Source organism: Otolemur garnettii, unplaced genomic scaffold (assembly GCF_000181295.1).
Source record: "Otolemur garnettii isolate 467f Iridium unplaced genomic scaffold, OtoGar3 scaffold00004, whole genome shotgun sequence".
NCBI classification, from domain to species: Eukaryota; Metazoa; Chordata; class Mammalia; order Primates; family Galagidae; genus Otolemur; species Otolemur garnettii.
The window spans coordinates 27,740,406-27,766,780 of record NW_003852399.1 but is presented as its reverse complement, the minus strand read 5'-3'; the positions used below and the strand labels follow the sequence as shown (position 1 = coordinate 27,766,780).

The 26,375-nt window shown below is 39.5% G+C and overlaps 1 protein-coding gene across 1 annotated transcript in view; it reads right to left on the bottom strand.

Moving 5' to 3' along the window:
- STK3 (serine/threonine kinase 3) overlaps nt 1-26,131 on the bottom strand; it is a 276,275-nt gene extending 250,144 nt beyond the window's left edge. The window contains exon 1 of the mRNA XM_003782452.3: nt 25,924-26,131. Coding sequence (XP_003782500.1) covers nt 25,924-25,949 — 26 coding nt within the window. The 5' untranslated portion in view covers nt 25,950-26,131. The remainder of the gene's footprint in view (nt 1-25,923) is intronic.
- Nucleotides 26,132-26,375: the final 244 nt, after the last annotated feature.

The following is a 26,375-nucleotide window of genomic DNA, read 5'->3' as shown; positions in this document are numbered from 1 at the left end:
CCAGGGTCTCAAGGCTGGTTCAATATATGTAAATCTATAAATATAATTTAGCACATAAACAAATTAAAAAACAAAGACCATATGATTCTCTCAATTGATACAGAAAAAGCTTTTGATAATATCCAGCGTCCATTCATGAGCAGAAGAACACTTAAGAAAATTGGTATAGAACAGACATTTCTTAAACTGATAGAGGCCATATACAGAAAACCCACAGCCAGTATCATATTGAATGGAGTTAAATTGAAATCATTTCCACTCAGATCAGGAACCAGGCAAGGTTGCCCATTGTCTCCACTGCTCTTTAACATTATAATCTAAGTTTTAGCCATTGCAATTAAGGAATCCATACAGGGTATCCAAGGGTATCCATATAGGGTCAGAAGAGATCAAACTTTCCCTCTTTGCAGATGATATGATTGTATATCTGGAAAACACCAGGAATTCTACTACAAATCTCTTAGAAGTGATCAAGGAATACAGCAGCATCTCAGGTCACAAAATCAACACTCATAAATCGGTAGCCTTTATATATACCAACAATAGTTAAGCTGAAAAAACAGTCAAGGACTCTATTCCATTGACAGTAGTATCAAAGAAGATGAAATATTTGGGGAGTTTACCTAACAAAGGACATGAAAGATCTCTATAAAGAGAACTATGAAACTCTAAGAAAAGAAATAGCTGAAAATGTTAACAAATGGAAAAACATATCATGCTCATGGCTGGGAATAATCAACATTGTTAAAATGTCAATATTACCCAAAGCAATATACAATTTTAATTCAATCCCTATTAAAGCTCCACTGTCATACTTTAAAGATCTTGAAAAAATTATACTTCCTTTTATATGGAATCAGAAAAAACCTTGAATAGCCAAAAAATAAAAGCAAAGCAGGAAGAATCACGCTACCAGACCTCAGACTATACTATAAATCAATAGTGATCAAAACAGCATGGTACTGGCACAAAACAGAGAGGTACATGTATGGAACAGAATAGAGAACCAAGAGATGAACCCAGCTACTTACCATTATCTGATCTTTGAGAAGCCAATTAAAAACATTCAATGGGGAAAAAATTCCCTATTTAACAAATGGTGCGGGGTGAACTGGCTGGCAACCTGTGGAAGACTGAAACTGGACCCATACCTTTCACCATTAACTAAGATAGACTCTCGCTGGATTAAAGATTTAAACTTAAGACATGAAACTATAAAAATACTGGAAGAAAGTACAGGGAAAACTCTCGAGGAAATCAGCCTGGTGAATATTTTATGAGGAGAAGCCCCCAGGGAATTGAAGCAACATCAAAAATACACTACTGGGACTTAAATCAAACTAAAAAGCTTCTGCACAGCCAAGAACACAGTAAGTAAAGCAAGCAGACAGCCCTCAGAAAGGGAAAAGATATTTGCAGGTTATGTCTCCAACAAAGGTTTAATAACTAGAATCCACAGAGAACTCAAATGTATTAGCAAGAAAAGAACAAGTGATCCCATATCAGGGTGGGCAAGAGACTTGAAGAGAAACTTCTCTGAAGAAGACAGGTGCGTGGCCTACAGACATAAGAAAAAAATGCTCATCATCCTTAATCATCAGAGAAATGCAAATCAAAACAACTTTGAGATATCATCTAACTGCAGTAAGATTAGCTCACATCACAAAATACCCAAATTGGAGATGTTGGCATGGATGTGGAGAAAAGGGAATACTTCTACACTGCTGGTGGGAATGCAAACTAATACGTTCCTTTTGGAAAGATGTTTGGAGAACACTTAGAGAACTAAAAATAGACCTGCCATTCAATCCTACAAGTCCTCTACTAGGCATATATCCAGAAGACCAAAAATCACATTATAACAAAGATATTTGTACCAGAATGTTTATTGCAGCCAAATTCATAAATGCTAAGTCATGGAAGAACCCAAGTGCCCACTGATCCACGAATGGATCAATAAACTATGGTATATGTACACCATGGAATATTATGCAGTGTTAAAGAAAGATGGAGACTTTACCTCTTTCATGTTTACCTGGATGGAGCTGGAACATATTCTTCTTAGCAAAGTGTCTCAAGAATGGAAGAAAAAGTATCCAATGTACTCAATCCTACTATGAAACTATTTCATAGTTTTCATATGAAAGCTATAACCCAATTATAGCCCAAGAATATGGGCAAAAGGAAAGGGAGGGTAAGGGAGGCGGGAGGATGGGTGGAGGGAGGGCAATTGGTGGGACCACATTTAAGGTACATCTTACAAAAGTTTACGTGAAACTTACTAAATGTAGAATATAAATGTCTTAACACAATGTCTAGGAAAATGCCTTGAAAGCTATGTTAACCAGTTTGATGAAAATGTGTCTAATTGTATATAAAACCAGCACATTGTACCCCCCATCAATGCATTAATGTACACAGTGATGATTTAATTTAAAAAAAAAAAAAAAGACCTGCTCATGACAAAAAGCCTATTTTCCTGTGTTAACTAGGATTTGGAAAAAGCTTATAAAGATTATAGAGTTAAATGTGCAAACACTGCACCACCATTTTCTCCAGGATGGGGCTCATCGCCACTTTAATTGATGCTCTGAGGCCAGTGGAAGAAGGGGCAGAAAGGGGCAGAGTATATGCATCAGGTGGGACCAGGCTCCCTGATCCCTGATTTCTCAGAGCTATGCTATTGGTACATTATAAGCACAGGAGAACACTGTAAGCGCTACACTGGTAAGAGTGGCTAATTCCAGACAAGCACAGGGGCTGAGGAGTCCACTCTCCTCAGGAATTCTTCCCCAAACATTGGAAGGATGCTTCCTTTTGTTTGGTTGGAAGGCTTCTTGGGTTGGTCAGAGGACACTTTGACAACTCAGGAATATGGGGTGGGATTAATTAAGACGCTGGGCTGTATTCTAGAACACTGGGACATGTTTGATCCCCAGACGTTGAGAAAAGAATGTATGGTTTTCTTCTGCACCCAGGCCTGGCCTCAGTATCAACTCTCCATTGGTGAACAATGGCCCCCAGAGGGTCCTCTTAATTATGATACCATTTTTCAATTAGATACTTTTTGTAAACAGGAAGAAAAGTGGTCTGAATTGCCCTATGTATAAGCTTTCTTTTCCCTCAGGAACAAACCCCAACTGTGTAAAACCTGTCAAATAGATTCTACTCTCTTGGCTATAGTAACTTTCCCAAATGGTCAGGGATTCTCGAAGGAGATAACGTCACCACCTAGTTCAAACCCACCATCTACTTCTCCGACACCCTCCTCCGTGTGTTCAGACAAACCCCAGGAGGGAGGCTGTCCTAAGAATTTCCTGGTCCTACTGTGACCCACAGAAGGCAACCATATCCTTCTTTGTGTCCCTTGGTTGAAACTACAGGTGGTGAAAGAGGAAGTGCACAAATATACACTCCGTTTTCTCTGACAGATTTAAAGCAAATTAAGACCGATTTATGAAAATTTTCTGATGACCCTGATAAGTACATAGATGTTCTCCAAGGGTTAGGACAAAGCTTTGACCTCTCTTGGAGAGATATGATGTCACTACTAGATCAAACTTTAACATTTAATGAAAAAAACTAAGTCCTGAATGAAGCTAGGAAGTGGGGTGATTTATGGTTCATGTCCAATACTGATGGCAGTATGTCTCGTAGGGAAAGGGACAGATACCCCACAGGAAGACAGGCAGTTCCCTTTGAGGATCCCAACTGGGACCCTGAGAAAGAAGGTGACTGGTGGTGTAAACATTTTCTAACATGTTTCCTAGAAGGTTTATGTTGGTCCAAGAAAAAGCCTGTGAATTATTCCAAGTTGTCTACTATGCCAGGAGCAAAACAAGAGTCCCTCAGCCTTTCTTGAGAGGCTTAGGGACACAATGAGAAAACATACCCAATTAACACCCAACTCCATAGAGGGTCAAATTATTTTAAAAGACAAATATATCACTCAGGCGACCTCAGACATTCAAAGAAAACTCCAGAAATTGGCTCTAGGCCCAGATCATAACCTGGAGAATCTCTTAAAATGGTCTTTTATAACCAAGATCAGGAGAAAGAGGAGGAAAAAGAGAGAAGGAATCAAAAAAGAATGACAGCTCTAGTAATGGCACTCTGACAAATGAGTAGCTTTTAGGGGCAGAGGGAAGCCACAGAAGCTAAGAACAAGTGCTCCCAATGTGGTCAGACTGGCCACTTTAGGAAGGACTGCCCCTGACTGAACAAGCTACCCGGCCCCCGTCCAGAATGCAAGGGTGACCACTAGAGAGTGGCCTGTCCCCAGGGACTCCAGCTTGTGTCATCACCCCTCAAGAGCCCTGGGTTTGCCTCTCAGTGGAAGACGAGGTAACAGAATTTCTTCTGAACATTAGAGAAAACTTTTCTGTACTTTTCTTTAACCTTGATCTTTTATCCACCAAATCTGTAACTATACCAGTTACCAAAATTTTCACTTAAGCCTTTAAGCTGCAATTGGGATGACTAACTGTTCTCTCATATCTTCCTAATCATGCCTACAAGTCCTCCTCACCTTTGGGGGTAACTAAAACTGGAACAACCATTTGTGTCCATTAGTGCCCCACTACATTTTCACATTAAACACTAAACAGCTTTTTCCTCCTGGAGATATAGTCATGATCAAAAACTCTTCTCTCCAGAAAGTCCTTTTTCTGTTACCTTGTCTTTTGGGAGTGGATTCCTGGATACATCAATCAAGAGTATCAAAAATCCTGGAATCCTCCACCTTCTATGGAAGCAGACTATGAAGAGCCAGCCACAATCCACCTACACTTGTGAGCCTAAGGAAAGTTTGAAGTCATTGTTCAGAAAACAGCAAGAAAGATGTTAATATAGTTTTCTTTTAGTGTCACTGAATTTGTGCTTCTAACCTGATACTGTCCTACCTTTGCCTTTTAATATACAGATCAGATTTATATTTTCCAGAAATGTCATCAAGCCACACACAGTAAAGATGGTTCTGGTTCAAGACCTAATTCTATCATGGACCCCTGTATTGCTCTCCCTCCAGAAAAACTCTAACTGCCCCTTCTATCATCACCCGATTCAGCAGAAAGCAGTTAGATCAAGTCTTCGCCCTTTTTCCTAATAGCAGTTAGAGTTTCCACTCTGAGAGGGAGAATTAATGCAGAGCAGGTGACACCACGATCTGCCATCTTAGCCCTGGCAATGTTGATGATATGGCAGCTGGAGGAACCAGCTTGCTGGAAGGGCTAGAAACCCACGGGGAAACACTGGTGCCTTGCTGTCTCCTCCCTATGCACTTTTGGCTGGTCAATTTCACGGCTGGCCTTACTGTCTCCTCATGTGAGTTTCCGGGACCTTTGAGTTCCAGCACCTTACTGCTAATTGGACAACTGGCTATAACTGACAAAGACCCATGCCCTAAAAGTCAACACTGAGTTCTGGCAACCTACTACTATATAAACCCCTGAGTGGAGAGCCCCAAAACAGAGTTCAGAGAGAGAGCAAGAGAGCTTGTTCCCCACCTGAGTTCTCTCTGCCAGGAGGTTTGGTTTTTGTAGTGTTTTTGTTTTTCGGTTTTTGGCTATAGTTATCATTGTTTGGTAGGCCCAGGCTGGATTCAAAACCGCCAGCTCCGGTGTATGTGGCTGGTACCTTAGCTGCTTGAGCTACAGGAGCCAAGTCTGTTTTTATAGTTTTATATTCTTTGTTTCTGTGAATAAATCCTGTCTTACCACTGATTTGTGGTCCTTTGATTCATTCTTTGAATCGCCAAGACCAAGAACCTGAAACTCCTGTATCAAATAATCTCTAACTTCCTTATCTATGCAAAAAATATACCTTCAGAGTCCATCAATAAGCTGGGAGAAGTAGATATCAAAGTTTTTTTAACACTGATAACTGCGGCTCCAGTTGTTCATTCATTGACCAATGGTAAAATAGCTGAAATGGGGGGGTGGAGCCAAGATGGCAGACTGCAGCTAGCTTTTTACAGAAGCTCCCTTCCAGAAGGAGGCTTAAAGGACAGAAGTTTAGCAAGGGAGCAGATGGTTTGGTGCGGAGCCAAGAGAGAAGACTGGAGAGCACACTTCAACCTTCCTGAGGCGCGGAGACCCCAAAAATACAATCAAAAGGTACAAAACCACTAAGCGGACGGGAGTCCCCACCCCCACAAGAAGGGCTCACAGTTTACTCCATGCAAACAAGTGAGCAGAGTTCAAACATCCTCCCACTTTATCACACAGGAGAAACCCCCTAAAAACTTGACTTCCTACCCCTGCTGGCGTGCCACAGCACCCTCCTACCAGGCATAAAACTGTAAAACTGTATAAAACTGTATGTATTCCCTACCTGCAATTCTGAACTCCAAGGATTCCCCACCCACCGACCCACCCAGACGGAGGTCTGGAGGTTTGTTACCTACGGAATCCAGATTCTTGGGCATCTCCTTGACAAGTGGAGGGGGAAAGGGCTGGTGCTACTCTGTGATGACTGTGGCACTGGAGTGAAGAGAAGAAAGTTGACTTGGAGGAAGCCATACAGCCAAAGTGGCATCCTGAGCTGCAAACTGACGCCATTCCAGATAGACTAGCCCCGTCTCTCTGGGCAACCAGAGGTTCTGGAAAGTAGCCACAGGCGTTAAGGGACTAGGTATCTTTCCTAAGTAAAGAGACAATTAGCACCAGCTCTCAGGGGAGTACAGCTAAGACAAAAGCAGTGGGCAGGAAGAGGCTGGAATTTACACCTGAGCATAAATGCTAATAGCTTGCTGCCCAGAGCTGAAAGTTTCTCACCAGCCCTAGCAACCTCTGACTTGCAGAAGAATTTAGACAGTACAGAAGCTGTGAGGCTGGAACAGCAAGCACTTTCAAAGCCTAAAATTTCCCCTGCCGAACTGGACTCAGACTTCCCAGCGAGTACCTCGCCCACAGGGGAATGCTGAGACAAAGGCAGTGGGTGGGCAGAGGCAGGGTTGAGTCCCTCATCAGCTCCAGCAGACTCTGACATGCAGAGGAATCCAGTGGGGCGAGGGGCTGGAATTGAGAAAACTTTCAGAGCCCAATTTAAACAGGCAAGGGCCCCCTGCCTGTCGCAGATTTCCAGTTGATTTTGGCAGTCATAAACCCCGGGAGCACTTGCCTACTGGAGTGAATAGGGTCACAGATCTGGGGGATTACGAGTGACTAAATAAAAGGTGGGGAAGGAGGTATTAACCTTCCCAGGTATTAACCTTCCCAGGAGGTATTAACTAACCCATTGGCTGGGTGGGTCCCTTTGCCCTCATGGAGCACTGGAGCATATTATATCTGAGGGGTGAGCAGACCCCTCTTATCTAGCTGCCAGAGACATTTGAACTCTCCACCTGAAACTGGTTCTGACTGGGACAACTGATTTGGACCCCTTTAACCAGGCAGACCACCCAGGGACTATTCAAAGGGGCACCCTGGGTGTATGGTTGAGGAACGTTTGATTTTCCTTGATTTTCCTTGCCCAATTATTGTTTGTGGGGGCTGGGGTGACTTAATTGCTGGTATTTCTCCACAGCAGAGACTTCACCCAAGAGTAACTGAATCACTAGGGTAGGACAGAGACCAGCTGAAAATAAGACAGAGCCACTTAGCCCCACCACACCAAACAGGTCCCCAGTCTCTCAGGCCATAACACTGGATGGGTCCTTGACAAACCTCAAGAGGAAAAGTCAAACAGGGTAAATAATCATGGTGCGGAATCAGCGGAAAAGCTCTGGTAATATGAATGACCAGAGTAGATCAACTCCCCCAAGAAAGAATGTGGCTGGTAATATGAATAACCAAAGTAGGTCAACCCCTCCCCCCAAAAAAAGGATATGGCAGACAAAATTGAAGATCCCCTTTATAAGCAAATGGCTGAGATGTGGGAAATTGACTTCAGAATTTGGATTCCAAATAAGATAAACAGAATAGAGGCAAAGATAGAACTAGAAATTCAAGGACCATTCCAAAAGTTCACTCAAGAATTCAAAGACAAAACCACCAAAGATTCTGAAACATTAAGGCAAGAGATTTCAGCCCTCAAAGATCTGAAAAATATGGTAGAATCTCTTGGTAACAGAGTGTAAGAGGCAGAAGAAAGGATCTCAGACGTAGAAGACAAAGCTTCTGAATATGTCCAAACGTCCAAGGAGAATCAGAAATGGAAAGCAAAAACAGATCATTCTCTCAGAGAGCTCTGGGATAATTGAAGAAAACTAATATTCATCTCATAGAAATCCCTGAAGGCGACGAAGTTGCTTCACAAAACACAGAGGCTCTTCTGTATGAAATTATGAAAGAGAACTTTCCAGATATATCAAGAGATCCTGAAATTCAGATTTCAGACAGCTTAAGAACCCCAGCACTACTCAACCCAAATAAGACATCCCCCAGACACATCATAATTAACTTCACTAAAGTTAATATGAAAGAGAAAATCCTGAAAGAAGCGAGATGTAAGAAAACCATAACCTACAAGGGGAAGAATATTAGAATAACCACAGATCTCTCTGCCAAAACCTTTCAGGCAAGAAGAGGATGGTCATCGACATTTAATCTCTTAAAACAAAATAACTTTCAGCCCAGGATCCTGTATCCAGCTAAACTGAGTTTCATATATGATGGAGAAATTAAATACTTTAATGACATCCATGCATTGAAGAAATTTGCCATAACTAAACCAGCTCTCCAGGATATTCTCAGACCTATTCTCCATAATGACCAGTACAATTCTCCACCACAAAAGTAAACTAACTCAGAAACTATCAATCAAACTCTAACTTCTAGTTAAGTTCTCTAGTCAAGAATAATTGGTATATGCCCTCTAGATCAGCGGTCCCCAACCTTTTTGGCACAAGGTATCAGTTTTTTTTTTTTCACATGGATAGGGGAAAGGGAGGAAAGGGACAGAAGGCAGAGCTCAGGCAGTGATACTCTGTGGCCCAGTTCCTAACATGCCACTGACCAGTAGTAGCAATGCAATAAAAGGCACAGCTGAGATGAGAGTCAAGGTCTACCTGATTCTAAAGCACAGGTTCTTATTCACTTAGCTAATATCACTGTTTTAATAGTAAAATAGATATAATCTGAAGATATCATAGTATATTTAATTTTACAAAGCAGTATTAAGTTTACAGAAGTTGAGTTAATTATTGGCACTATAATGAGCTAAAACCACCTAAGAAAATAAATGCTCTACAATAGATAGAATTTTATTTTTAATTAAATGAAAGTCTTTTCAACTCTATCATACCATTTTCTCTTTAATTTTTCAACTCTATCGTACCATTTTCTCTCAGGTTGGGCTCTATGCCCCAAAGTACTTTCAAATCATAATTTCCTGGCAAGAGACCATAAAAGAATCTGAGAATTTTCTCTTCTTTCTTCACCTTTAGACTCTTGTTACTTTCTAGAATTTTTTCCACTTACCCTAAACTGGAAAATTACATGATTCCTCTTCATTTCCTACAATAAACCTATACAAAGTTAAACACTCCAACACACTTTATAGCCCTAAAGACACTGTTGCTGCATTCACTTTCTTAATAGTTAATTTTTCAAAAAGCAAAAATCCAGGAAATATAGACAAAACAAATTTTAAAATGTTGTAACATATTCATGTTCTATTAAAATTGCAAATAATTTTATTTTAAAAATGTTTAACTATAAGGCTCACAAATTTTCCTCCAGTTCATTACAAATATTTTAAGTACATCTAACAATTATATTTGCTTTTAAGAACTAAGAAAGGCAACAAAATCTTGACTTTTTAAAAAATAATAATATCTACAGGAAATTTACCAAGGTCTACCTATCAACCTACCATATATAATAGAAAATGCACCATGATTTGTGCCAAAGATATAGCTATACTTAAAAGCTAAATTTACTCATACATTTTCTACATTTATTCCCCTAAACCTCACAAGGATGGGGAATCTGTGGTCTTGGCGCCATATGTGGCTTTTCGGATCCTTGAGTGCAGTCTTTTGACTGAATCCAAATTTTACAAACAAAATTTTTTTTTTTTTTTTGAGACAGAGCCTCAAGCTGTCACCCTGGATAGAGTGTAGTGACATCACAGCTCACAGCAACCTCCAACTCCTGGGCTCAAGTGATTCTCCTGCTTCCACCTCCCAAGTAGCTGGGACTACAGGCGCCCGCCCCAATGCCTGGCTATTTTTTGGTTGCAGCCGTCATTGTTTGGTGGGCCCAGACTGTATTTGAACCTGCCAGCTCAGGTGTGTGTGGCTGGTGCCTTAGCCACCTGAGCCACAGGCACCGAGCCCCAAATTATTTTAATAAAGAGATCTGTTTTGTGAAGTTTGGATTCAGTCTAGGGGGCTGCACTTGGGGATCTGGGTGGACACATGTGGCCTTGAGGCTGCAGGTTCCCTACCCCTTGCAACTTAATTGCAATAATCTCAAACATTAGCATATTAGCAAAACTGTTACACCAAGTAAAGTTTAAACTCTTGATGTCTGCTTAATTTTTACAGGTTCTTATAGCTAGAGATTGAGAGAAAGGATGAAGAGGTGGTGGCTGTTTTCAGCTGTTTGCACAAATGGACACACTACTTAGCTTGGTTTTTCAGTGCTATTTGATTTACATGGTAATAGCAGCACATATGAAGTCATTTCTCAGTATATAACTATTGTTCTTTGTAAACAAGCTAAAGAGAGGAGACTGAGAAACAATTTATGACTTTGGTGCTTTGTAAAAATAATTTTTGGTTTTTTAAATTGGTATTATTTTTACCTGTTGGTTTACAGAAATGAAAATCATTGTTGCCTACAAGCCCACACTCTGTGAACAGGAGGCAGGAGGGTATTGCACCCAGGAGTTGGAGGCTACAGCGAGCTATGATTACACAACTGCACTCCGCCTGAGGGACAAAGTAGGACCCCCATCTCAAAAAAAAAAAAAAGAAAGAAAGAAATTAAAATTAGCATTATAGCCAATGAGGCATATCCAAGGTGCGATCATTGCTAACTAAAATAAAAATAAAATTTTAAAATCCCAAATGTATTTGACAATAAAAAAAAGATTCTAAGATAAATAGCCTAAATATGTTACCCATAGAAATTTAAAACTACTATAAATGTAATATTACAATATTTGTACAAAGCTATAAATACTCTCTGAAATTCCAATTACCTTCAGAAATACCCTAAGTCCTTAAAAATCTAAGTAATACTACAAAATGACAGATAACTTTTCTAACCTTGGGAATTTTGTGGGCTTTTCAAAATAAAATCTTTTTTTTTTTCTTTTTTTATATTGAGACAGAGTCTCACTAGGTCACCCTCAGGAGAGTGCCATGGCATCACAGCTGACAGCAACCTCTAACTCTTGGGCTTAAGCGATTCTCTTGCCTGAGCCTCCCAAATAGCTGGGACTACAGGTGCCTGCCACAACACCCAGCTATTTTTTGTTGCTGTTGTCACTGTTGTTTTAGCAGGCCCGGGCCAGGTTCAAATCCACCAGCCTTGGTGTATGTGGCTGGCACTACAACCACTGTGCTACAGGGCGTCAAGCCCAAAACAAAATCTTGATAAGAAAAATATGATTATTTTCATATAAATTTTAGAAACATAAGTATGGCATAATTTTTCTCTCCTTCTTTATTGCATAATGATGTTCTTAGTTGAAAGATTATTTTGAAGATGTAACTGAACCCCTACCAAAAAAAGGCCTCCAGAATGCAAAAACTGACACAAAGAACATATACTTTACCTCAGAAAAGGAAAAGCTATTCTCAGATCACATAATTATTTCTAATATAAGCAGCAGTTTAGATAGACACAGCAATGAGAAATGACAGATAACAGTAAAAGAAAAAGACTAGACTAGTTTTAGAAGAAAAAACTACATGTAGCAACAAAGTTTCAAACCAAATGGCAAGAGCACACTTGACTGTTTCAGTGTAACTAGAAAGAAAAATAAAAAATAGCTCTTTCCCTCTGGACACTGAGTAGAATAGCATAGCTAAGAGGCTCAGATCCCTTAAAGATCCAGCTTCACCCTCCCACACCAAGGCAAAGGAAAGTGGAGATGTAATGGACATTAATACTGCTTTACAATGTATCTAAAAAAGGACATGAAGGATTTCTAGAAGGAAAACTATGAAACTCTGAGAAAACAGCGTAAGATAACAAATGGAAGAACATACCATGCTTATAGCTGGAAAGAATTATCATTAAAATGTCCATACTACCCAAAGCAATCTACAGATTTAATGCAATCCCAATCAAAGCGCTGATACTTTGAAGAACTTGAACAAAATAACTTCATTTTATATGGAACTAGAAAAAACTCTGAATAGCAAATACAATTTTTAGAAATAAAAACAGATCTGGAGGCATCTTGTTACCAGACTTCAGGTCATACGATAAGTCTATAGTGATCAAAACAGCATGGTACTGGCCCAAAAATAGAGATATAATCTATGGAATAGAATAGAGTATCTAGAGATGAACCAGCCACATAGTGCCATCTGATCTTTGAAAACACAAACAAAAGCATGCACTGGGGAAAAGAATCACTATTTAATAAATGGTGCTGGGAGAACTGGTTAGCCACATGTAGAAGACTGAAACTGGACCTATACCTCTCACCATTAACAAAAATTGGCTCTCATTGGATAAAAGATTTAAATTTAAGATACTTTGTTGTCCATGGTAGAGTGCTGTGGCATCATAGCTCACAGTAACCTCAAACTCTTGCGCTCAAGCAATCCTCTTGTTGCAGCCTCCCAAGTAGCTGGAACTAAAGGCACCTACCACAACGCCCGGCTATTTTTAGAGATGGCGTCTCACTGTTGCTCAGGCTGGTGTAGAACTCCTGAGCTCTGCCTTGGCTTCCTAAAGTGCTAGGATTACAGGTGTGATCCACCATGACCAGCCCAATGCTTACTATTTTTAAAGGTATCCCAAATCACTATCTTGGCAGAGTCTTTCACATCACATTATTTTTTTCATTAATATTAACAGATTAATCAAGTGCTCCTAGTCAGTAAAGGGGGAGTGGGGGAGCAATCACCCACTGACCTAGTGCTTTTATTCTCTTTTATAGAAAGAAAAAATAGAAAATATATAAGCACACAAAAAACTCAATCTGCCAGGAAAATATTATCAAAATATTTTCTTCTCATTAGTTAATTAGTACATTTATTTTTAATTTCCACTGGAATTTTATGGAATCCCAAGACTTAATGTGACTCTTGCTTCTAGTACTGGAAGTTACATGAACTATAAATTTTATGCAGAGCAATCATTTCTTTCCAACTTCTTTCTAGAATTTTTTTTTTTTAATTGTTGGGGATTCATTGAGATGGTACAAGATGCATCACACATTGAGACCCCACCCCTCTCCCTCCTTCCCTCTCTCTGCTCTTCCTTTCCCTCACCTTCTCTCTGCTCTCTCCTTTCCCCACTCCCCACCGTGATGTTAATTGTCATTAATTGTCCTCATATCAAAATTGAATGCACAGGATTCTTGCTTCTCCATTCTTGTGATGTTTTACTAAGAATAACGTGTTCCACTTCCATCCAGGTTAATACAAAAGATGTAGAGTCTCCTTTTTTTTTTTTTTTTTATGGCTGTTATAAAGGCTACTGACGTATACAAAGGCTACTGACTTGTGGACACTGATTTTATATCCTAAGAGATTACTGTATTTTTTGATGACTTCCAGGAATCTTGTGGTTGAGTCTCTTTCCAGAATTTAAATTTCACTGATTATTAGGGAAAGACCGCAAAGATGACTACTGGAAAAGTGTTATTGACTGCTATTTGATTGCAAGATAACAAGCTAATTCACATACCCACTTATAAATACAACCTCATACCTCTTAATACAGTGAATAAGTATACTAAAACTAATTCTTCCTAAAGTTATGTGACACAGTTATAAATACAAATTATCAACTGTATGGCTGAGATACATACCTCATTTTATTTATTCAAAGCACAAAAAAACAAGAGGAGCTAAAATCAAAACTAGAAAGGAATAACATGACACTTAATATCTGGAGATGTGTTTCATTTTGCAATTCATCATACTATAGTTAAAGTTGGATTTATAAGGCAGCCTTAAAGTCACCCTTGAAATTTCATTTTTTGCAAACCAACACAAGGCAGACTAAAAGTTCTACCTAAAAATAAAGCCTAAAATCTGATTTTATCAACAGTTGTGTTATTTGTCTCGGATTCCTTTATTCTCTATCTTTTTCATTTAAGAAAATAAGACACTAGGTCACCTAAAACATTTACAGGTGAAACCTGAGAGTGGATATTAACATAATAGTACTTCAAAGGATAACCAGAGTAAATAGGTAGAACATAAAGATAAAAGTCTACTCTATATAATATAATCTCTACCACAAAATTTGAGTCTCTTCATGCCCAGTTTCTGACTTAAACTTACAAAATTAATGTGTGATAGAGATATTATCCAGAGACAAGAGCTCAACAGTATCAGCACTATCGCATTTTTTGACTATTCCATACTTCAAAAGAATAAATCATTTCACTGACCTATGAATAAGACATTATTAAAAATAATAGGATATGAGTACCCAGATTAGGATTTTGAGATACTATTTTTTTTTTCACTACAAGAAGGCAGAACTTCTTAAGAGAAAGGGTTGTTTCCAGATCTGAGACAGGAAATAATATACAAGATGATTCCCAAGAATCTTATCACAACAGAGAACAAGGAAGCTGTCAAAAACCACTAGGGACATGATGTCTCTGGGAGAGACTCCTGCTGGTCAAATGCAGGACAATTTGTCCTTTATGACAGTTACTGCAATGGATTAAAGTCCACCAAATATATTTAAATCCATCAGCTAATTATGGCATTTAAAATAAAAAATAAAAGAATTGGTCAGCTTTGGAGGAAAATTGGAGAACTAATATAATATCTTGAAAAATGTCAAATTAAAGGAATAAATCAAGCATTTATCCTGTCTTTCCTTTATAAAGGATATCCTGGTTAACTAAACAGAAGATGAGGAGAAGTGACTCTTTATAAAACCATTCCCACTAATAAATGAAAACAAAATGATGTACTTAGAATTTTGCTATTTTGCAATACCCAATGAATTAACAAAAAAAGCACTAACCATCAGCAGCTGTGAACACCACAAAAAAAGACAATCAGACATTAAGAGATCCCTATAATCTTGCCAAACCCCACCTATAATAACGCCTAAGGGATTGAAGTTGCATCTGCTCCATCTCCGTATGGAGCTGCCCTGCGAGAAATACACGAGAACAAAGGAACATGTTGAACTTCACCTTGAAAATCAATTAGTAAAATCCAGACTCTGGAACACTACAAATAGCCTGGGTTCTTCAACAGGAAAAGGAAACGAAAAGGATGAAGGGATAACAAAGATTGAAAGTGTCAACTCATACCAAATAAGCTGAATATGCATATCTAGAGTATCTAGCAATGCACATTTAGATTATTACTATAAAAGTCAGGATTATGGTTACTTATGGGGAAGGACCACTGATATCTATAAAGGTATCTGCCTTATAATAATTCACTAAGCCATTATCTGTTTTGCACTGATGTTTTATTTTGCAATAAAAAGACTTGTTTTTTGGAGACAGTTTCAAGCTATCATCCTGGGTAAAGTGCCATAGTGTCAGAGCTCACAACAACCTCAAATTCTTGGGCTTAAGTGATTCTCAAGCCTCAGCCTCCCAAGTAGCTGTAACTACAGGCACCTGCCACAACGCCCAGCTATTTTTTCTACTGCAGTCATCACTGTAGTTTTAGCTGGCCCAGGCCAGAGCCAGCTTCAAACCCGCCAACCTGGGTGTATGTGCCCGGCACCCTACCCACTGAGCTACAGGGCACTGCCTAAAAAGATTTTTTTAGAAAATAGCAACTTACCAGCACACCTGAACATTTAAACATCTAAAAAAAGGCTACATATGTTCTCATTCTCTAATCTTGTGAAGACAAGAGGTTAAAAATAAAAGTCAGCACCCATCATTTTCTCCCTATTTCCTCTTCTAGGGAAACACCGAATATCACATTTTGGGCCAATCAGATTCACTTTCCTACGAGGATGAACTTCCAAGAAAGAGACTATAGATACCAAATCCTGTTCCACTCCCAGTCTTCCCCCAGCCGCCAAGTTGCTCAAACACAAAATATAGGAGCCAAGATTGTGATTCTTCTTTCTTCCTCATTCTCCACATCTAGTCTACAGTCAGTCCTTCATTTTTAACCCCAAAATAGAACTCAAATCTCCCTATTTCTCTCCATTGCCACTGATTCCATCATCTCTAACCACAAACTACCAAAATAACCTCCCAACTTGTTTCTCTGCTTCTGTTGTTAACCCTCTACAATCTACTCTAGCCAAGGCAATAAGAATAATCTTTTAGGCTCAGCGCCTGTGACTCAAGCAGCTAAGGCGCCAGCCACGTACACCTAAGGTGGCGGGTTCGAATCCCCAGCCCGGACCCGCCAAACAACAATGATGGCTGCAACCAAAAAATGGCCAGGCGTTGTGGAGGGCACCTGTAGTCCCAGCTACTTGGGAGGCTGAGGCAGGAGACTCGCTTGAGCCCAGGAGTTGGAGGTTGCTGTGAGCTGTGATGCCATGGCACTCTACCCAGGGTGACAGCTTGAGGCTCTGTCTCAAAAAAAAAAAGAGAATAATCTTTTAAAAACATAAATTGCTTAAAATCTTGCTTAAACTCTTTTAATGATAGTCCACCGCATTGTGACTTAAATCCAAATTCCTTTCCATGGCCTCAAGGCATCACTGACCTCATCTCTAGCCACTTTCTCCCAATAATACAAGCCAGCCACAATGGCCTCATTTCAATTCCTCACATACACTAAGTTCTTTCCACCTCCAGGCCTCCTCATAGCTTTTCCCTCTGCCAGGAATCCTTTTCCCCTGCTATTCACATGGATAATTTCTCAAGGTCAGGCTATAGCTTAAATATTACCTCCTCAGAGAAGACTCTCTCCAACTGCCCTATTAAGCAGGTTCCACCATTTTTTCTATCAATACATGCTACTTCTACTTTTCATAGCTCCAGCTCCAAACTAAGGCAAAGAGCCCATCTGTTTCATTTACTAATGCACTCAGCACCTGGAATTTGGAAGGCAGTCAATTAATAATTGCTGAATGTATGACTAAATGAGCAAAATGAATGAACTCAAGGCTCACAGCCAATTTCTGCCAAAAGCAACCATCAGTAAGTAAAGAAAGCCAATTTTCAGAAAAAAACAGGAGAGCAGTACAACATTAACAGAGACATAAGACTGTGTGACTCAAGAGAGGTCAAGGAAATTAGCTACCTATTATCTTCAGTTTATACTTTCCTGAAACATATAAAAAGTTGACCTAAATGACAAAAAAAAGTTTAACTGGCATTCCTTTCCAATTATAGCACTCTAATTCTCATGATTTCAGAAAACCTAAAAATGAAAAGATGATCTGGAAAAAGAATAATATTCTAAATGTTCAACAATTTCTCAAATTATATGTGTATCAAGATTCTGAGATATGATAGATCAAGATAGCTGAAATATCTGAAAATTACTTAATCACCTCCTTACTAAGATCTCATATAAATATTATATAAATCTGTAGACTAATTCAGAACCAAATACAATACTACTTACACTAATTATAATTGTTAACAACTCTCTGTAATTCTCATTTTGCTATGAAGTCATTTCTCAAGAGATATTCTTTGATGTACATTCAGAAATTTAAGGTAATTTTCACATTAATAGTCACGGTGTACAAACAATAAACTTTTTTTTTTTTTTGAGACAGGATCTCACTCTGTTGCCTGGACTAGCATATGTGTAACCATGGTGCCATCATTGCTCACTGCAACCTCAAACTCCTAGCTCGAGTGATCCTTCTGCTTTCGCCTCCTGAGTAGCTGGGACTATGCGTGTATGCCATCACACTTGGCTTATTTTTTTTTATTTTTTGCAAAGATGAGGATCTCACTATGTTGCTCAGGTTGGTCTGACTTGAAGTGATTGTCCTGCCTCAGTCTCCTAAAGTGCTAAGATTAAATGCCTAAACCACCATAATCTGCCCAAACATATTTTTAATATTCTTAATATATGTCTGTTTACATATTTACTACTTTCATTTATTCAACTTGAGACCCTATGTAAAAAAAAAAAGCTGTCATAAGACATTTCAAATATAGAATTTTTGTTCTTAGAGCTAAAAGCTTCCTGAAATTAGAACAATCCAAACATACGTGAAACGATTAAAAAACAAAAACAAAAAAAAAGGAAGCTTGAAGCAAAAAAGTTGAAGCAAAACTTTAAAAGAAAGGTTTCTGTTAGATTAGCATAAATTTTCCTTTCTAGAAGAAAAATGTAAACACTTTTGATAGTTACAGAGGGTAGAGCTGTTAGGGAGTCAGAAATTGAGGTCATAATTATAGTTGAATGTTTCCAATGCACAGGGTCAGTCAATACCAGAAGGCAAGTGAGACTAACTCATAGCAGCCTTCATACATAGTATTACATTTCCTTTGTAAACTGTCAAACATTACAGAAAATCATTTTGGATTTTCCCACACTTTAATTGGGATATATATAAAGTTTAAAATATAGTTATTCTTAAGTATTAGTTTCCTTTCTCCTCCTCATCTCTTAAAGTTCTCTTCTAGGGCAGCACCTGTGGCTCAGTGAGCAGAGCGCTGGCCCCATATATCAAGGGTGGCGGGCTCAAGCCCAGCCCTGGCCAAACTGCAACAAAAGGTAACCAGGTGTTGTGACAGGCACCTGTAGTCCCAGCTTCTTGGGAGGCTGAGGCAAGAGAACCGTCTAAGCCCAGGAGTTGGAGGTTGCTGTGAGCGGTATGATGCCACAGCACTCTACCAAAGGTGATAAAGTGAGACTTTGTCTCTACAAAAAAAAAAGATTCTCTTCTAGAGGCTCAGTGCTCAGCGGTTAGGGTTCCAACCGCATGCACCAGGGCTGGTATAGAACATAACAACAACAAAAAAAAAGCCAGGCATTGTGGAGGGTGCCTGTAGTCCTAGCTACTTGGGAGACTGACGCAAGAGAATCACTTAAGCCCAGGAGTTTGAGGTTGCTATGAGCTATGATGCCACAGCACTCCACCAAAGATAACATAGTGAGACTCTTGTCTCAAAAAAAGATTCTCTTCTAGAATCTTAAAGATGTATATTGGTTGCCACAGTAACATCACTCTGGATTAATGATCTCTTTTAAGTTATTAGTACAGAGATAGAAATGACATCAGTTTCTTGGCAAAATTAAACACCAACAATGTTTTTTCAAACTACAAAACACAACCCATTAGATCATGAAAATAATTTGGTAAATCATGAGCAGCATGTTTTAATGAAATAAAAACATAACAGAAAATGTTAAAATACCAGAAAACGTTAACGCATAGCATATTTTCTGAAACTTCCTTCAGTTTTATATATATGGGTCTGTACTGAGTCTCAATACCAAAGATAAAGAAGAATTTTTTTGAAAGCAAATAAAATACTAATATGATGGACTGAAGCAGTAGTACCTCTAGTTCAACATATATAAGTGTTTGAAACCAAAATTCAAATTCTTCACAAGTTCTAAGCGTTTATTTTTTCTCCCTCATAATCCAAAAAGAAGTATTCAATTTAAACCTTTTATTATTGAAGATTTATTGACCACACTTCTGGAATAAGCACTTACTTTAGAAAAGCAAATTTCAACCCAGTTTGTGTTTCATGTATATGTACCTTTTTAAAATATTTCTAACTTTAACACCAGTATATTCTGTAAATCAGCCCCTTACAAACAGTAAGTTATTTTTATCATTGCCTAAAATCAACTAAAGATTCAGTTACTCTACTGTCTTTTTGTTTTGTTTTTGAGAGAGAGCCTCCCTCTGTCACCTAGGCTGGAAGGCAGTGGCACAATCATAACTTACTCCAGCCATGCCAGCCTTGCACTCCTGAGATGAAGCGATCCTCCCGCCTCAGCCTCAACCAGCAGTTGGGACTATAGGTGCATGTCACTACACCCAGCTAGTTTTTCAACTGTATTAAAATGCAACCAAAGTCTGCTTACCAAATTTTATTGTCATATTCCCTCTCACCAATAAGGAATAGCCAAGTAACTGTTCCCATTACAGGGCCTAAACCAATGCTAACAAAGCTGATGCCATCCTAAATTAACCAAGAAAAGCCAAAGGGAAGACAGTATAAGCTTTAGGGACCAACCTGTGATTTAAAGAGATGCTCCTGTTTGCTCATGTTTTTTCTCCTTCCACTAAAGACTTTGAACATTTTGTCCACTTGCCTGTCTCTAAAATTGGAAACTTCCCTTAGGGTCTCTACCCTAAGGCTGCTGTCTTTGTTTTATTTTTGTTTTGTTTTTGTTTTAAAGAGTTCTTAGAGTTCATCTTCTCAAAGACAACTCCAGCTTTCCACTTACTGAATCTGATAATAATGTACACAAAAATGTTATCTTCCAATAGTCTGAGGACACATAAATTAGAGATAGAGACATAAAATGATCTACACCCTCTTCTCAGTGCAATGCCTTCATGATATTCCTGATGTCCTACTACTTACTTAACTGGGCTATTGTTAAGCTCCACCCAATCCAATTCTTGAAAGCTAACGGTTCTCTCCCATAAAATCTCCACTTCTAATTCCTGGACTGAGGTCAGGGCAATAGATGCTTCAGTCTGGCGGGGGGCCTCTTCAAGCTGAATACATGAATACTTGTTACTTTATCCTCCTAGACCTTTATCACTCTACCTTTGCTTTTTCATTCCATAATAATCTGTCTTCTGATGATTCACCCACTCATAGCAATGTCTGCCCTCAAATGAAATATTTTTTTACCTTCATTTTTCATTTGTGTAAATGTACTTTGTAATAATAATTTATTTATTTCAATCTTCAACTTTACTGCACTCTATTAAACTAACCTTTCACACTATTTTAAAAAATGTTTTTGCCACAGAATCCCACAACAGCTTAAATCAAAGAACTCTCCTCAACCTGTCTTAAGAAAAAGTATGCTTTGGTAGCTTACTTTCTTATTATACTTCCAGTGTTTTCATTGTTCAACACTAACTTTTCTGCCAACTATACCTTAATCAATGAATTTTAAATTTTAAGTAAATATTAATCCTATAATTTATTGAGGAACAGGATCTATCTGGTAAAGTATCACTTTCTAGCAATGACAGTCCATCTTCTCTCTGATAAGCACTGAATATAACAACCTACCCTCCAACAGAGTTCTCATGCTGTCCCCTGTCACCACTGAGCCCCATCTCCCTTCATGAATGTTCTACTTGGTGAAGAACCCATGTTCTGATCATTTCCTTATCCACCTATCAAAGCTTACCTATTCTGCAGTCATTTTTCTCTCAGCTAGCAGTTCCCCTATAATGAAATTTGATAAATTCAACCTACCGAAATGCTAATAATTAATAACCATTTATTTAGTGGATTTCCTTTCAGAGAGAAATATTTTTAATAAGACCTTCTGAAGACCTCTATGATCAGGTCTATTAGGGAAATCTGGGGAATCTGAAAGTCATTCTGTTACCTCAGGTCAGTAACCTGGGTGACCACAACTATTGCCTATGTTTAACACAAGCCTTTTGGGGGACAGTATTATGAACCAAATTAATGAACGTGAAGGTAAGAGGTGCCTTCTATTTCATCTAGGACTCTGAGCCATCATTCTTTAACCTGGCTACACAATGGAATCTCCAACTCCGAGAAGAAAAGAATGATACCCAAAGAAGCAAATTTCAACAATAGTGACAAGGCTGGGCCTAACACCCAGGCCAAACAGTACATTAGTGTGTGTGTCATATACATGTGTGGCATACGTGTATATATGAATATAAACAACATATAAAAATATAAAGACATATGAGGACAAATGTTCAATTCTAGACAGTGATTACCCTTTGGAAGATGGGAAAGGAATGCAATTGAGGCAATAAACACCCGGGAATTCAAATGTATTGGTAATATTTAACTACTTCAGATGGGTGGTGATACATAAGTATTTATGAAATTAGTTCCCATTATCTTTTTTATTGTTTTTGGAGACACAGTCACTATAACCTCCAACCAGTGGGCTCACGTGATCTTCCTACCTTCACCTCCAAGTACCCAGGACTATAGGCATGTGCCACTACACAAATGAAAAAAGTTGATATTTTATAATTTTTTATAGGGATAGGGTCCCACTATGTTGCCCAGCCTGGTCTAGGATTCCCAGCCTCAAGTAACCCTTACCTCAGCCTCCCAAAGTGCTGAGATTACAGACATAAGACACTGTACCAGCCCCCAATATCCTTTGGATCTCTAAAATTTGGTAACAAAAAGGAAGAATAGGAAGATGGCATATAATCAAATGCATATCATATTAGAAATACAGAGAAATATTTCAGATTTTAAAGTACTTTAGAGAAGATACTTTGAACCAGGCCTTGAAGGAAGAATAAAGCAAATTATTATTCAGGCAAAAAAAAAAATAACACAAACTTTTCTAAAGGAAAAGCATGAACAAAAGCAAAGCTAGGAGTACCCAAGGCCTACAATCTAAATAAAGAACAACAGGGAAACTTCATGAGGAGACATTCATGTTATACTAATCCCTTATATTTGAATATCTCAAAATTTTTTACTGAAGGGTAGAGGTTAAGATTGAGACAAAGAGGATTTGCATATTACATAAACAAGTGTGCCCCTAATTAAAAAAAAAATTTTTTCTAAAGAGTACCATGGACCAGCCTGAGCAAGAGCAAGACCCTCATCTCTAAGAAAATAGCCAGGTGTTGTGGCAGGAGCCTATAGTCACAGCTGCTTGGGAGGCTGAAGCAAGAGAATCACTTGAGCCTAGGAGTTTGAGGTTGCTGTGAGCTATGATGCTACCACACTCTACCGAAGGAAACAAAGTGAGACACTGTCTCAAAAAATAAATAAAATAAAGAGCAGCATGATTAAAGTGATGTTTTACCTAATAAATCAAAAGCTATGTGCAGGATGAACTAAAGCGACTATGTTCTATGAAGGATTAGGAGGTTCTGTAGGATAGGAAAAGGGGTAAGGGAGTAGGAACTAGATCCCAGTACCCTGACCCTTCTCCCAACAGATCCCTTCTGCTGTTAAAATGTTTCTGCTATTAAAGCATTTTTGAAAACCACTAACGTGCCCACTTAGATGGTACTGATGCAAGTCAAGTGTGAGGGTCATAAAACCCTGGAATGAGGCAGTAATTCTTGAAAATGAAAGGAGGGAAAATTAATCCACAAACTTTTCAGTAGAAAATCTGATCAGATCTAGCAACAAACTAGACAGGATAATGAAAGAGAAGACCTACATGAAAAAATAAAAAATGCCAACTGAGCAGCAACTGCTGGTCATTTAGACTTAACATTAGCAATGCAGATAAGGTCATATTTTTTTTTCTTTTTTTGAGACACAGTCCTGCTCTATCACTCCAGTTACAGTGCAGTGGTGTGATCACAGTTCACTGCAACCAAATTCCTGGGCTAGCTGGAACTACAGGCATGTGACAACACACCCAGCTAATTTTTCTTTTTTAGTAGAGATGGGGGATCTCACTCTTGCTCCGGTGGGTCTTGAACTCCTGACCTTAAGAGATCCTCTTGCCTCAGGCTCCCAGAGTATGAGGATTACAGGTGTGAGCTACCAAGCCCAGTGATATGGCCATCTAAAAGTAAATGAGCACTAAGGAAGTATTACACAAGGCAGAAAACCAAAATGGCATTCTTGCAGGGATTAAGAGAAAATGAGCAAAGGGGACCAAGAGATTATAGAAACGGATGACCATTACATCATGGAGTGCTAAGAAAGAAAGTTTCAAAATGGGGCATCATTGTACACAATAAGAGAGTCCAAAGCCTCTGTAGCCAATCATATCCAGCACTCTCTCTCACACCTGCTCCATCTGACCCAAATTATTTAATCTCTATGAGCCTCATTTAATAGGGAAAACACAAAATAACAATAACATTAGTGAACACATTATGGAACATCATCCTAAATGCTTTACATATGACCTCATTTAATCCCCACAATATATTTTACAGATGAAAAAAATTTAAGTTTAGAACTAGCACAGTAAGTGGCAGCCAGGAATACTTACTGGCCAGTAAGTGGCGGCCAGGAAAGAAATGTATATATAAATTTCCTGGCTGACGGTATGACCTCTAAAATGGTAATTATATATTTTATTATTAGAAGACAATGATCCATAAGGGCAACAGAAATGGCCAGTAATTCCCGGCACAGCCTTCCATGTGGCATACACTCTTAGCATCCTCACCTGTAAGATCAATAATCAATGCCTATAACTATTCTGTGAGAATTAAGTATTAAGAGTATGAAAACATTATGAAAAATTTTTGAGATATTCAAATATAAGAGATTAGTATCACATACCATTTGCTCTTCAAAAATGCCTTCCTAGCATTTTTGCTCATTACTTCAAAATAAATCTCTCTGAAGAAAGCTAAAAATAATTCTGTTAAATGTGCAACAACCACTTTGAAAAGTATAAATCAGCATGGAATTACCACCCACACCTACCCTTGACTCCTCTAGATTCTCTGAAGTCTCTGCAAGGGCAGGGATTTCTGAACACCTATAATGAAATGCTGATAATTTACAGCAGAACTAATCAATAGAGAGCTGGTACTTCAGAGTTGTTCAAGTTGACCTATGGCATTGTCTCAGAGGTACTCCCTTCCAGTCGTTCCATAAGAGAAAAGAAAAAAGGTCCCTGATTCTCTTCTACAGTATTAAAACTGGCTGCCCAGAGAGTACAATACAGATCTTACAAAATGCCAGAAAAAAATCTATCAATTGACTTGCTTCAAGGTCTCTGATAGCAGGTCCCTTTTGAAAACTCCTCCAAGCCCTCCCTTTTTTCACCTGAACAGATGGCTTCCAGACCTTAAGGCTCACATGGTCTAGTCACACAATTCACAATAGCTACCAAAGTTTCTATCTTTTCAATTATCCCATGTTCTTGAATACGCCATCTTTCATCTAAAGATCTGTAGGTAACAAAGCAAATGAACTCTTTAATCTTCACAACAGCGTTATCTAGGCGAGATTAGTACCCCTATTTTATAAATTTAAATGTAAGAACGAGGTTAAATGTTTTATCCAACATCAAATAATTGATTCATTCTCGAGGGTACAATGCATATTATGAACTTTAATTAGTGGACAACTTTGATTTAGCTTCCTAAAATCATTGCAAAGCATACATTTCCAGTACATATATCAAATATAAACATAAACTAACACCATACCAAAGTATTATTTTTACAAGCAAAACTATTTGGGGGGAAGGTTCTAATTTAAGATTCCTACAGTCTTGCATCCATAAATACTTTTGAACTTGGCAAGGGGGGTGATACACCTGTCAGTGCAGCATATGCACACAGTTAAGTTTCACAGATCGTGTAGCTATTAATATTTAATTCTTCAAATTGTAAATAAGCAGCCCACCTTATCAAAAAAAGGGCAATACTATGAAGAACATTTGACAAGAAAGTGTAATTTCCTAGTCTTAGGTCTCCCAGGCTTCGTGAACTTTACACGAGGGAGAACCCTACCCGCCCCAGGAGGTCAGGCCGCGGGGAGCCGGGCGCTGCCCACTGAGCCCTCCACACGCGCCGGGGCCAGCCGGCTGCGGGGAGGCGACGCCTGGCCTCTCCTCAGGGCCCCGGCCTCGTGGACAGAGGCGGCCGGGCGTTCGGACCTGCTTCCCGGCCCTCTGCGTGCCCAGCCCGGCCGGCCAGGAGGGGAGAGGGTCGCAGTAGGGCCTGGCCTAGTCGCCCCCGCCCGGCCGGCGCCGCTTCCCTCCTCCTTGCTCAACACGTTCGTTACCTCTTAGGCGCCGGCGGCTGCTCCATGGCGGCCGGGGGCAGAAAGAGGGACCTGAGGGACGGCGAAGGCCAGAGGGAGGAAAGGAGCCGGGCACCGTCCGGCCGAACCCGAAGAACCACAGAGGGAAACTCTGGCAACTCGGACCAACTTTCTCGTAACTCCGCGGCGGATCCCCCACCCTGGCCAGACCGCGGCTCCTCCCGGCCCGCCCCGCCCCTCGCCGCCGCCGGCGGCCCCCAGAGGATAGGCGGAGCCCGGGGCGCGGAGGGGGAGGAGCCCGCTGCTACCAGCGAGGGGGCGGGGCCGAAACAGAGGGCGGGGCTGACCGCGGAGCCTGGATGGGGGGAAAGGAGGAGGCCCTGGAAGGGCGGGAGAATGAGGCCTATCAGCTCCGCTGCTCACTTGCCTTCGCTAAGTTTGCCGGATCCCATTTGACTCATTAATCTGGGTTT